This window comes from Pseudophryne corroboree, chromosome 6, assembly GCF_028390025.1.
Source record: "Pseudophryne corroboree isolate aPseCor3 chromosome 6, aPseCor3.hap2, whole genome shotgun sequence".
Classification (NCBI taxonomy): Eukaryota; Metazoa; Chordata; class Amphibia; order Anura; family Myobatrachidae; genus Pseudophryne; species Pseudophryne corroboree.
In genome coordinates this window covers 425,655,043-425,669,654 of record NC_086449.1, presented here as the reverse complement: position 1 = coordinate 425,669,654, position 14,612 = coordinate 425,655,043, and the positions used below count along the sequence as shown (strand labels likewise).

At 45.7% G+C, this 14,612-nt stretch overlaps 1 protein-coding gene across 4 annotated transcripts in view; it reads left to right on the top strand.

Moving 5' to 3' along the window:
* RELN (reelin) overlaps positions 1 to 14,612 on the top strand; it is an 856,893-nt gene that overhangs the window by 642,065 nt on the left and 200,216 nt on the right. For all 4 annotated transcript variants that reach the window (XM_063927014.1, XM_063927013.1, XM_063927012.1 and 1 more), the window contains exon 27: positions 11,900 to 12,100. In XM_063927014.1, the coding sequence (XP_063783084.1) occupies positions 11,900 to 12,100 (201 nt within the window). The remainder of the gene's footprint in view (positions 1 to 11,899; positions 12,101 to 14,612) is intronic.

Here is a 14,612-nt window from a genome sequence, read left to right as displayed (position 1 = left end):
TACGATCACCAGAACGAAGAAAAAACCTCGTAATGCCGTGAGTAAAATACCTAACCGCATAGCAAATTTACTTGGCGCAGTCGCAGTGCGAACATTGCGCATGCGCAGTTAGCGGAAAATCGCTGCGATGCGAAGAAAATTACCGAGCGAACAACTCGGAATGACCACCTATGTGCAGTGCAGGGGAGGCAGATATAACATGTGCAGAGAGAGATCGATTTGGGTGTGGTGAGTTCAATCTGCAATCTAAATTGCAGTGTAAAAATAAAGCAGTCAGTATTTACCCTGCACAGAAACAAAATAACCCACCCAAATCTATCTTTCTCTGCAAATGTTATATCTGCCCCCCCCCCCCCCCCCCTGCAGTGCACATGGTTTTGCCCAACTGCTAAAAAAAATTCCTGCTGCGATCAACTTGGAATTACCCCCATAGTAACATACATAGTATTTGAGGTTGAATAGATGCAAATTGGCCATCGTGTTCAACCTGTTTTAAGTTGTGATGATTATACATACTTGTTAATGTTTTATGACTAGTTAGCTACAATAACTCATGTTACCCCCGGATTAACCATGTTGATATTTTAAGTATTATAACCTTGGATAGCTTTTTCATTCAGAAATGTATCCATTCCTTTTTTAAATCCAATTACAGAGTCCGCCATTACCACCTTCCCTGGCAGGGAATTCCACATCCTGATTGCCCTAACAGTGAAGAACCCTTTCCTCCGTTGCGTTCGGAACTTTCTCTCCTCCAGTCGCAGCGTGTGCCCACATGTCCTAAACTGTGTTCTTTTAATAAATAATTCCTCTGATAACTCTTTGTGATGTCCTTTAACATATTTAAAGATATTAATAATATCTCCTCTTAGGCGCCTCTTTTCTAGTGTATACATATTCAGCCTAGTAAGTCTTTCCTTATAGTCCAGTCCTTCTAGGCCTTTAATCAATTTAGTAGCTCGCCTTTGAACACTTTCAAGTTCACTGATGTCTTTTTTATACAATGGTGCCCAAAACTGAACACAGTTGGTTCTTGCTAATAATCCTAGCGGACTTTAGATACTCCTGTATGACGTCCCTTAGAATTCCTTCCAATATTTTCCCCACTATAGATGTTAAACTAACTGGTCTGTAGTTTACCGTAAGATTTTTGGATCCCTTTTTAAATAATGGTACTACCTCAGCTATACGCCAATCCTTCGGTACCATGCCTGATCTAATTGAACTATTAAAATCAAGTATAGGGGTCGTGCTAGTTGTGAACTAAGCTCCATAAGAACCCTCGGGTGAAGTCCATCAGGACCAGGTGATTTATTAATCTTAATTTTGCTTAGTCTCTCCCGGACTACTTCTTCGCTTAAACAAGTATCTAACCATGAATCATTACTGTCACAATTGTTATGCTCTACTCCCACCATCAGTTCTTCACTGGTGAATACTGATGAAAAGAATTTATTCAGTATTTCCGCTTTTATTTCGTCATCATTTATCAATTCTCCTAATTCATCTTTTAATGGACCTATATTCTCCTTTTTTAACCTTTTACCGTTTATGTATTTAAAAAACTTTTTAGGATTGGTTTTACTCTATATAGCGATTTGCTTTTTATTTTCCATTTTAGCTGCTCTTATTGCTTTTTTTGGTTTTCTTATTACACTCCTTGTAATACTTGAAAGACTCCTCCTTTCCATTAGATTGAAATGCTTTGAAAGCCCGCTTTTTTTTATCCATTTCTGCCTTAACCTTCTTGTTAAGCCACATCGGTTTGAGTTTAATACTCCTGCGTTTACTGCCCATGGGAATAAAGTTATGAATATTGCTATCCAGCAACCCTTTTAAAACATCCCACATTTCTGAAGTGTTCTTGTTATTAAACAGAACCTCCCACTCTATGTCGTTAAGTGCACATCTAAGCATACTGAAATTAGCCTTCCTAAAGTTAAAAGTTTTGGTGGAACCCCTGTACCTATGTTTCCTGAAACTGATGTCGAATGTGAACATATAGTGATCACTGTTACCCAAAGTCTCCCCAACTTTAGTGTTTGATATAATGTCCACATTATTAGTATTTACTAGATCCAGGGTAGTTTTACCCCTAGTTGGGTCCTCGACTAATTGAGACAAGTAGTGATCCCTAAACATATTTAAGAACCTGCTGCCCCTCGCTTTAGCACATGAATCGTTACTCCAGTTTATATCCGGGTAATTAAAATCCCCAATCACAAGGATGTCCCCCAATCCCGCAGCCGTTTTGATTTGCTGCAATAGTTGTTCTTCCTCATGTATGCTAATATCCAGCTGTTTGTAGCATGTGCCTATGACTAGTTTTTTTGCATCAATTCCCCCACTTGAGATTTCTACCCATTGTGACGCCACATTATCGCCAGTCTCCTCATAGATAACCTCCTTTAGGTATGGTTTAAGTGATGGTTTAACATAAAGACATACACCTCCTCCTCTTTTGTTAGCCCTCTCCCTCCTAAAAAGAGAATACCCCTCCAAGTTAGCAACCCAGTCGTGAGAGTCATCCCACCATGTTTCCGTAATACCTATAATGTCATACTCAACCTTTGATGCTAACAATTCCAATTCCCCCATTTTACCTGCTAGACTTCTTGCGTTTGCAAGCATACATTTTAGTTTATCGGTTCCTTTATTTGTTTGTTTTCCTAAAGATTTCCCATCCTGGTTAACTAGTGCATCCGTAGAGTTACTGATACAGACTGTCCTTCTCGCTGCCTCTCCAACCTCACCGTACTTAGTATTGCCCACCTTACTTTTCTCTTTGGTTAACCCAATGTTCCCGTCTAAATTCACCGCCCTGACATAAGTATTTTCCCTTAAGTTCCGTACAACATTTTCTATAGACTGTAATGATGACACATAATTGTTATTATTTAATGCTTTAGCAATACCTTTCTTAACACCCTTAATAGAACCCATGTAAATACCCTTACCGGCTGCACTTTTCCTCCCCCCTTCTCCACCCCCATTTATCTCACTACCACCATCCCTACTATACTCGCTGCATGACCCATAGTTTCTAGCTAAACCCTCCCCCCAGGCTCCTAGTTTTAAAGCTCCTCCAACCTACTAACCATCCTACCCCCCAGCACCGCAGCCCCTTCCTCATTCAGGTGCAATCCGTCACGAGAAAAAAGATGGCGCCTGACTGAGTAGTCCACCCAGTGTTCCAAGAACACAAACCCCTCTTTCCTACACCAGTCTCTGAGCCACACATTTACCTCCCTAATCTCCCTCTGTCTCCCTGGGCTAACGCGTGGCACTGGTAATATTTCAGAGAAAATTACCTTAGATGTCTTTTTTTTTTGTTTCTGGCCTAAGTCCCTATAATCTTTCTTAAGGACATCCCACCTACCACTAACTTTGTCGTTGGTGCCAACGTGCACCAAGACCGCCAGGTCTTTCCCAGCCCCTCCCAACAATCTATCTACCCGGTCCGCGATTGTGCAGTTTCTGAGCAGCTCGAAACTTACTCCTAGCTAGCGATCACTTCAGACTGTTTAGTTCCTGTTTTGACGTCACAAACACGCCCTGCGTTTGGCCAGCCACTCCCCCGTTTCCCCAGCCACTCCTGCGTTTTTATCGGGCACGCCTGTGTTTTTACACACACTCCCCGAAAACGGTTAGTTTCCGCCTGTCACTGAAATAGGTTGGGTCTTGTTATGAACTCGGGGGTTCTCCCGATGGTAGGGGAGAGGAACCACAGTTGGGTCGGAACAGGGATGGCTTGATATAGGTCTTCCTCATACAGGACTCTGACAGTAAAGCTTGGTGAAACTATTAAAGAACTTTATTGCAGGAAGGGAGCAACACAATGTCACATAGCAGAGAAGAAACGTATGGAGGGAATGTCCAGGCCTATAGGAGAACTTGTAAGCAATGTTAAAGATTCCAGGAAAAGAAGTACTTGTGAGTGTTGGTACAAGATAATAGTGACTGAAGAACTTGTGAGTGATGTTTTTAAAGATACTGATGATTTGAAGAACTGGTGAACGGTGGTTAAAGACTCTGATGATTTGAAACACTTGTGAGCGGTGGTTAAAGACACTGATGATTTGTATGACTTGAGAGCGGTGACTAAAGATGCTGATGATTTATAGAACTTGAGAGCGGTGGTTAAAGACACTGATGATTTGTATGACTTGAGAACGGTGGTTAAAGACACTGCTGATTTGTATGACTTGAGAGCGATGATTAAAGACACTATAGAACTTGGGAGCGGTGGTTAAAGACACTGGTAACTTGCAAAACTTGGGTGCGGTGGTTAAAGACACTGGTAACTTGCAAAACTTGGGAGCAGTGGTTAAAGACACTGGTAACTTGCAAAACTGGGGAGCGGTGGTTAAAGACACTGATGACTTGTAGAATTTGAGAACGGCGTTTAGCCTGCAGCCCACGCTGACTCCAAGAAGCACCGGTGACTGGATTGCAGAGGAACACACCAGCCGCTGTATACGCTGGAACTGTGCAGCAACTGGCACCTGGAAGTGCCAGAGACACTGCGGTATGACTGCAGAGAGATTCGCCGGGAACGAGAGCACTGGCATCCACTTCAGGGGAAAAGACGATACTCAGGCGCCGAGGCTCTGCCCGGCGTCTGCCTTTGAATCTCCTGCCTCCGCTGGATTGGCGGAACAGTCTGATGACGTCACCTGCTCCCCGCCCACGTGATGCCGGGTATCATGGCGGCGCCCCTGCCCCGGGGAACCGCCGGGAGCCGCGCCAGCCAGACGCCGGAGCCCATGGACCACCGAAGGCGGAGGCCGCAACACAGACCAGCAGGCACGCAGGGGTAAGCGCGGTGAATGCCGCCTATGGCGTGTGACAGTACCCCCTCCTCCAGGAGTGGCCCCCGAGCACTTTCCAGACTTTGATGGATGTCTGGAATGGAAAATCCGCACCAGTCGGGGAGCCATAACTTCAGTAGCCTTGACCCAGCTCCTCTCCTCGGGGCCAAAACCTTTCCACTCCACCAAATACTGTAGATTCTTGTGAAGATAACGAGAGTCAAAAATAGCTTTGATTTAAAGTCTGTTCCAGCTTCAGACTCTGCAGAGGTTGGCCTCGGGGACTTTAAATGGAACCGGTTTAAAATAAGGGGGCGAAGGAGAGAAACATGAAAGGAGTTTGGTATCCGGAGGTGGGAAGGCAATCTCAATTTGCAGACAACCGGGTTCAGGACTTGTAACACAGGTTAAGGACCAATAAACTTTGGGGCGAACTTCATAGTGGGCACCCTTAACCGGAGGTTGCGGGTGGAAAGCCATACCCTGTCACCAACCTTGTATTGGGGAGCTGCTCGTTGCTTCCTATCCGCAAAGAACTTATAGCGGCCGGAGACTCTCTTGAGATTAGCATGAACTCGACTCCAAATTTGGCTGAAGTGCCGAAGAGTAGAGGCTGCGGCAGGAACATCCTCCGGAGGACAAATGGGTAATTCAGGAACTTGAGGATGGAACCCATAATTAATGAAAAATGGGGACTCACCAGTCGAAGAGTGGTACAGATGATTATGGGCAAACTCGGCCCATGGCAACAGTTCCACCCAATCATCTTGCGAGGAACAAAGATAAACACGGAGAAAAGTCTCTAAATCTTGATTGACGCTTTCAGTTTGCCCATTGGTTTGTGGATGGTAAGCGGATGAAAACTTGAGTTTTATTTGTGAGGTCGTACAGAGAGCTCTCCAGAATCTTGCAGTGAATTGTACCCCCCAGTCAGAGACGATTTCCTGAGGTAAGCCGTGCAGGCGGAAATGTTCTCGGATAAATAACAAAGGCAACTTGGGAGCTGATGGTAACCCGGTCAAAGGTACAAAATGTGCCATCTTAGAGAAACAGTCGATAATTACCCAGACAGTATTGTGACCCTTGGAGAGGGGCAATTCGGTGACAAAGTCCATAGAGATATAGGTCCAAGGCCTCTGAGGAATGGACAGTGGATGCAACAACCCCGCAGGAGGCAAACGAAGAATTTTGTGCTGAGCACACTGAGGACATGAGTTGACATAATCTTGAATATCCTTCTTCATAGTGTCCCACCAGTAAGACCTTCGTAGAAACTCCCACATCTTTTGAACTCCAGGATGACCTGAAAACTTGGAAATATGAGCCCTCCGCAACAACCTTGGTCGAAATTTAGCTGGCACAGACATTCTCCCAGGAGGAGGACCCAGAGCGGTGGGAGCACCTGACATAGAAACTGGACTGAGAATCAAAGCCTTCTCAACGGAATTCTCCTCATCCGAAGCCGTTAAGGAACGGGATAAAGCATCAGCCTTGGTGTTAAAAGTCCCAGGCCGGTACTTAATAACAAACGAAAACCGAGTAAAGAAGAGCGCCCATCTAGCTTGACGGGGATTCAAGCACTGGGCCGTCTTGAGGTACAGCAAATTCTTATGATCAGTGAAAATTGTAATTAGGTGTTTAGCACCTTCCAAAAGATATCTCCATTCCTCCAAGGCAGATTTTATTGCCAAAAGCTCTTTGTCTCCAATGGTGTAATTCTGTTCGCAGGAGAGAATTTGCGAGAATGGAAACCACATGGATGTAACTTCCCATCTGGAGCGTACTGCGAAAGCATGGCACCTATGCCTACCGTGGAAGCATCAACCTCCAAAAAGAATGGTTTTGAAAAATTTGGTTGTTGAAGTACTGGAGCGGACATAAAGGCTGCCTTTAACTGAGCGAATGCTGCTACAGCTTCGGAGGACCAATGACTTGGGTCAGAACCCTTCTTGGTTAGGGCAGTAATAGGTGCCACGATGGTAGAGAATCCCTTTATGAATTTCCGGTAGTAATTTGCAAAACCCAGAAATCGTTGTACCACTTTCAAGGAAAGAGGCTGAGTCCAGTCCCGGATGGCAGTGAGTTTCTCTGGATCCATATGAAGCTCCGTGCCCGAAATGATGTAACCAAGAAATGGAATAGAAGGAACCTCAAAAGTACATTTGGAAATCTTGCCATAAAGATGATTCTCTCGCAATCGAAGAAGTACCTCTTTGACCTGTATTCTGTGCTCTGTGAGAGTTTTAGAAAATATCAGAATGTCATCCAAATATACCACTACACTTAAGTATAGCATATCACGAAAGACTTCGTTAATAAATCCCTGGAAGACGGCAGGGGCGTTGCTGAGGCCAAACGGCATTACCAGATACTTGTAATGCCCGTCCCTGGTATTAAAGGCCGTCTTCCATTCGTCCCCTTGTCGGATACGTATCAAATTATAAGCTCCCCTTAAATCAAGCTTGGTGAAAACTCGGGCTCCGCGAACTCTATCAAAAAGCTCCGTAGTGAGCATGAAGGGATACTTATTCTTAATGGTGACATCATTTAGACCACGATAGTCAATACATGGTCTCAGCCCTCCGTCCTTCACAAAAAAGAAACCCGCCCCCGCCGGGGAGGTAGAGGGGCGGATGAATCCTTTCTGCAGATTAGACTTGATATAGTCCGACATAGCTTGGGTCTCAGGCAATGATAAGGGATAAGTGCAACCCCGAGGTGGCATTTTCCCCGGAAATGAGCTCAATGGGGCAGTCTCAGGGTCTATGCGGTGGTAGCTGATCGGCCGCTTGCTCCGAGAACACGTCAGAAAACTCCCGATAGGCCTCCGGAATGAGCCCTTCATCTGACTTGGAAGATACACGGAGCGGATAGACAGGGGTGAGACAATTTGAATGACAAAAAGAACTCCAAGATGTTATTTGTGTCGAACTCCAGTCGATGTGAGGGTTGTGAAGTTTAAGCCAAGGAAGGCCAAGAACCAGATCGTGGGGCATCTCCCGAATCACTAGGAACTCCAGGTGTTCTTGATGCAGAGCTCCCACTTGTAGTTTGATTGGTACTGTACAACTTGAAATCAGACCGTTAGAAATTTGGGTCCCATTGATAGCAGTCAACGTAATAGGTCGTTCGACCGACCGTAGCTGAAAACCCAGATCCTGGGCACAGGAAAGGGAAATAAAATTCCCTGCAGCCCCTGAATCCAGCAGAGCCTTAACGGGTTTGGCTACTGACTCGGAGAACAGAGACACGGAGAGTAAACAGTCTACTGGCGGAGAAGGTTTAGAAGAAACCCCTAGCTCGACTGCTCCGGAACAAGCTAGGACTGCCCGTTTCCCGGGCGAGACTTGCAAAACTTGAGATAGTGATCGGCGGCTCCACAGTAGAGGCAGAGTCTACCCTCACGACGACGCTGACGTTCTTCTGGGGACAGCCGAGATCGATTAATCTGCATGGGTTCATCAGGACTTGGAATAACCGTTTGCTTAGACGGAAGAGATCGGACCCTTGATCAATCTGACCGACTACATTCGCCACTACGTTCCTGCATACAAAGATCCACCTTTACACAGAGCGAGATCAACTGTTCTAAAGAATCCGGCAAATCTCTAGTGACCAACTCGTCCTTTAGACGATCGGAGAGCCCGTTCTAAAAGGCAGCCCGAAGGGCATCATTATTCCAGCGCAGTTCTGAGGCTATGGTCTGAAAATTAATCACATACTGTCCCACTGAACGAGAGCCTTGTCGGACACGAAGCAAGTCTGCAGAGGCAGCGGTCGTCCTGCCGGGCTCATCAAAGATCCTCCGGAATGACGTAATGAAATTGGTGTAACTAGAAACCAATGGATCAGATCGCTCCCTTAACGGAGACACCCAATCCAATGCTGAACCCTCGAGCAAAGAAATAATGTATGCCACCTTGGACCGATCAGTAGAGAAGTTATGTGAAAGAAGTTCAAAATGTACCTCGCACTGATTGAGAAAACCATGGCAATTCTTTGGATTCCCATTATAGCGAGAAGGAGTAGGGAGCTGAAGGCGTGACCTGGTTCCAGAGGAGGATGGAACATTACTAGAGACAACCACTGGAGCGGGTACTCCTGAAGCCAGAGAAGTCTGAATTTGATCCAGCCGGCCAGATAATTCCTGGAGATAATGCATCACCTGGCCCTGTGCTGCTACCTGACTTTGTACTCGAGAAATCAAGTCCTGGATGGTACTTGCCTCTGGGCTCCGATCCCCCGGGTCCATGAGGCCTGAGTATACTGTCACTGACCTAGGTTGTGGGTGTTATGAACTCTGGGGTTCTCCCGATGGTAGGGGAGAGGAACCACAGTTGGGTCGGAACAGGGATGGCTTGATATAGGTCTTCCTCATACGGGACTCTGACAGTAAAGCTTGGTGAAACTATTAAAGAACTTTATTGCAGGAAGGGAGCAACACAATGTCACATAGCAGAGAAGAAACGTATGGAGGGAATGTCCAGGCCTATAGGAGAACTTGTAAGCAATGTTAAAGATTCCAGGAAAAGAAGTACTTGTGAGTGTTGGTACAAGATAATAGTGACTGAAGAACTTGTGAGTGATGTTTTTAAAGATACTGATGATTTGAAGAACTGGTGAACGGTGGTTAAAGACTCTGATGATTTGAAACACTTGTGAGCGGTGGTTAAAGACACTGATGATTTGTATGACTTGAGAGCGGTGACTAAAGATGCTGATGATTTATAGAACTTGAGAGCGGTGGTTAAAGACACTGATGATTTGTATGACTTGAGAGCGGTGATTAAAGACACTGTAGAACTTGAGAACGGTGGTTAAAGACACTGATGATTTGTATGACTTGAGAGCGATGATTAAAGACACTGTAGAACTTGGGAGCGGTGGTTAAAGACACTGGTAACTTGCAAAACTTGGGAGCGGTGGTTAAAGACACTGGTAACTTGCAAGAATTGGGAGCGGTGGTTAAAGACACTGATGACTTGTAGAATTTGAGAACGGCGTTTAGCCTGCAGCCCACGCTGACTCCAAGAAGCACTGGTGACTGGATTGCAGAGGAACACACCAGCCACTGTATACGCTGGAACTGTGCAGCAACTGGCACCTGGAAGTGCCGGAGACACTGGGGTACGACTGCAGAGAGATTCGCCAGGAACGAGAGCACTGGCATCCACTTCAGCCGCGCCAGCCAGGCGCCGGATCCCGTGGACCACCGAAGGCGTAGGCCGCAACACAGACCAGCAGGCATGCAGGGTTAAGCGCGGTGAACGCCGCCTATGGCGTGTGACACCGCCCAGAAACACCCACTTCCTGTCAATCACTCACCGAACAGACTGAAAATCGTCGCTAGACCTTGTGTGAAACTGCATAGTTTTGTGTGAAAGTACGTCGTGAGTGCGCACCGCGCACCATACGCATGCGCAGAAATGCCGCTTTTTCACCTAATCGCCGCGCTGCGACCGAAAGCAGCTAGCGAACAACTCAGAATGACCACCATAGTGCATACACAGTGTACAATATCACCAATGATGTTACAAACGATATCGCTCAGAGGGGTGAAAATATTGCATAGTGTGTACGCACCATGAGTCTCTGAATCTGTGGGGGTAATTCAGAGTTGATTGCAGCAGCAAATTTGTTAGCAGTTGAACAAAACCATGTGCACTGCAGGGGGGGCAGATATAACATGTGCAGAGAGAGTTAGATTTGGGTAGGTTATATTGTTTCTGTGCAGGGTAAATACTGGCTGCTTTATTTTTACACTGCAACTTAGATTTCAGTTTGAACACACCCCACCCAAATCTAACTCACTCTGCACGTTATATCTGCCTCCCCCCCCCCCCCCTGCAGTGCACATGGGGGGTCATTCCGAGTTGTTCGCTCGCAAGCGGATTTTAGCAGATTTGCTCATGCTAAGCCGCCGCCTACTGGGAGTGAATCTTAGCATCTTAAAATTGCGAACGAAGTATTCGCAATATTGCGATTACACACCTCGTAGCAGTTTCTGAGTAGCTCCAGACTTACTCGGCATCTGCGATCATTTCAGTGCTTGTCGTTCCTGGTTTGACGTCACAAACACACCCAGCGTTCGCCCAGACACTCCCCCGTTTCTCCGGCCACTCCTGCGTTTTTTCCGGAAACGGTAGCGTTTTTTCCCACACGCCCATAAAACGGCCTGTTTCCGCCCAGTAACACCCATTTCCTGTCAATCACATTACGATCGCCAGAACGATGAAAATGCCGTGAGTAAAATTCCTAAGTGCATAGCAAATTTACTTGGCGCAGTCGCAGTGCGGACATTGCGCATGCGCATTAAGCGGAAAATCGCTGCGATGCGAAGATTTTTACCGAGCGAACAACTCGGAATGACCCCCCTGGTTTTGCCCAACTGCTAACACATTTTCTGCTGCGATCAACTCTGAATTAGGCCCTGTATACGAAGTGCTACAATGTAGCAGCCACAGCTTTTTTCCAGTACAAGTTCTGTTCTATATACAGAATCAGTCACACACAATATACAAGTGTCATATAACAAATTAATCAGCACAGTCTCCTTGTGCAACCCATTGTGTTGCGAATAAGACGCATTTTCATGATCAATAATTTGTGCATGCATCGATGAAGGGTGCAAGCAAAAATTAGGAATTGTAAGATCTATTACGTGATGCTCATTATATGATTAATAATTTGGTAGGTCAACAGTAAAATGATGTGTGACGCAACGTACTTAAGATGTGATTTGGATGTTGTAAGATTAATATTGGTATGAGACAATTTGCATTCCCAATCTCAGCTGTGTTCTTAATAAAATAGATTACCTATAAAACATGGGTTATCTATAAAAACAAATACAATGCAGGTCTGACCTTAAACAGTTTTGCAGATCCATAAACCTATAAAATGATTTTTCATTCATAGGTCCAATCTACATAGTGGTAAATGTAGCCCATAATACTGTACCGTAGGCATATTTCTACAGTTTGTTATTTGAGTATGTGTCTTTATAATGCAATTTATTCTCACTAAACCATATGAAGCCTGCCACAATAAAATATATGTGCATTTTCTTGGATCTTGTTTCTCCTTAGAATTTCTATGAGAAGCCTGCTTTTGACTATCCAATGAACCAGCTTAGTGTTTGGCTTATGCTGGCTAACGAAGGGATGGTGAAAAATGAAAGTTTCTGCTCTATTACTCCTTCTGCTATGATATTTGGAAAATCGGATGGTGATCGATTCGCTGTGACTCGGGATCTGACTTTGAAACCAGGATACGTGCTGCAGTTCAAGGTATCTGGCTGTGCTGTAGATAAAGTAACAATTTCAAATAATTAGACTGTTAACTTTCAGGTAACGGCAGACATTACACAAGCCCATCATATTAAGTAAGTTTCTGAAGTGCAATTATATTGATCAATGCTAAACTGTAGCTGTAGTAAAATAGAAATAAGTAGAACAAGACTGTCTAGCCCACCACAACTCTCCAGAACATTGTGTTTGCTTAAACCTGCACAAGGCACTCCCTCACCATCATATGTATATACTGTATGTTGCTGATGAGTAGTAGGCTGGATTGTGTCCTGTTTCTTCAGTGAAATCTGATACTATGCAGATTTAATTGAAAATTGCACATAACAACCTCAAAGCTTGAGAAACTAAATTGGCGCTTCTGTGGATACGAGCTGAGCCTTCAGTGACACTTAGGTTCCCCTATACCCCTTTCACATCTCCAATGCCGGATCCCACTGGATTGGAGACTATCTGCTGGCTTCCCAACCCGGTAAATTGCCGGGTCGGTTGCTATAGCGGTGAGGGGCAGAGCCGACAGCGGGGGCAGAGGCGGCGCTGGGAGATGAGCTCATCTCCGCGCCGCCTCTCCCTATCTAGTAAACGGGTCCCAGGTCGCCTCGACTCCGGAAATCCGTTTACGCTGCCACTGACCTGGTATTCAATAACACTGCTTTATTCCTGGGTTGAATTACTGGGTCAGGCGACTCGGAAATTCGGACATGGCCCCTTTCACACCGCACACTGACCCGTGTGGGTCGATACCGGGTTATTTGTGCGATGTGAAAGGAACCACAGAAACAGACAGTGACTTTGGAGGTAGTGTCTCATGATTGGCGCTTATCCACTGAACCAATAAGATATAAAATGGTAAAATGCAGATTTAATTATAAAACAATTAAGAACAAGCAGGGATAAATTGTAGACAATAATATAGACAATATCTCTAATATTGTCATCTCATGTTATTTGTTCAGTGGATAAGCACCAATCACATGACACTACCTCCACAATCACTTAACAACCTCAGTCAAATAACCCATAACCTCAGCCCATTTCCACCCTGCCTCTCTTTGTGCATGGTGAAGACAAGACAGACGGCCCTCGTTATAAATGCACACAGCCAGCAGAAGTGCATGGTATTCTGTGATGGCTTGGCTTAGCGCACTGTTTTGTTAGTAGTTCAAAAACCTTTTGTTAATATCTTCAAAAACTTTCAGCATGATGTGATAATAATGTTGTGAATGTTTATAAGAAAGTAAATATTGATTGTAAGTATTAAGTTTAAATGTGACATGACTTGTAAATGGTGTTTGTATAGGCCTGTACACACTGGTCGATAAAGTAAATGACGTCGCTCATTTTGACCCTTCCTGAGTGACGTTGTTTACTATATCGACTAGTGTGTAAATGACGAGCGATGTGCGGCTCCGTGGGTCGTTAACGACTCCCGATCTCGGCCGTGCATGCAGCCTAATTTGGACTAATCGTCCAAAGCTGCATGCTCCAGCCGGCAGCGGCATGACGTCACTGTGCATTATCACTAGCGGTAACGCTCAGTGTGTATGCTGGCTGTCAGATGGCCTGGCCCGGGAGGGGGACACACTAGACGATATCACTCACCGAGCACATTGCTTAATGTGTACCCACTGTTATTACATTCACAATGACCCCAGCACAGTGGGCCTAATTCAAATGTGGTTAGAATTGGTATCACTGTGGCTTCCTTGGAAGCAGCAGTGATAGCGCTGTATGGTAATGCAGCAGCAGGCATCTATTACAAGGGGTATACTACGGTATGCAGGCGCTCGGGATCCCGGCATCCAGCATTCCGGTGCTGGGATCCTGACCCCCAGTAAGCCGGCAGAGGGGCAAGCGCAAAAGAGCCCCTTGCGGGCGCGGCGCTATTTATTCTCCCTCCAGGGGTGTCGTGGACACCCCAAGAGGGAAAACAGTTGTCGGTATGCCGGCTGTCGGGATTCCGGCACCGGAATCCCAACAGTCGGCATATCAAGCGCCACCCATTACAAGTAGGCACCTCCTGCTGCAATAGCGACCTGTGTCTTAGATTACGGCATTGGATCACTCGGGCAAGCTGCCCATCGCAGAGGCCAGGAAATCTACGTGCAACCATGGAGATTCCTGACCTCTTCCCTCATCCTAAACGGCGGCAACATGCCTCCGTTTTCCCAAACAGAGGCAGTCGCCGCTCGCTTCCCGCCCTGCCAGATGGCAGCAGACTGTCAGTCACTGACAGTCTACTGCCGTCCTGTGTCCTGTTTCTCAGGACCCATTCACGCATGCACAGAACAGGTCCTGTGCATTTGTAGTGTACCGATAATTGGTTTTTCATGGCACAGGGCGTGACTCCATCCACATCTGAATTAAGCCCAGTGTGTCAGTATTCGGCTCTATGCCCATGTAAATGACTCAGGAACTTGCTTTATAAATGTTAGACAAATAACCTGTTATGAGCCATACTGATCAGTGACATCTCTGGATAATCCACTGACAG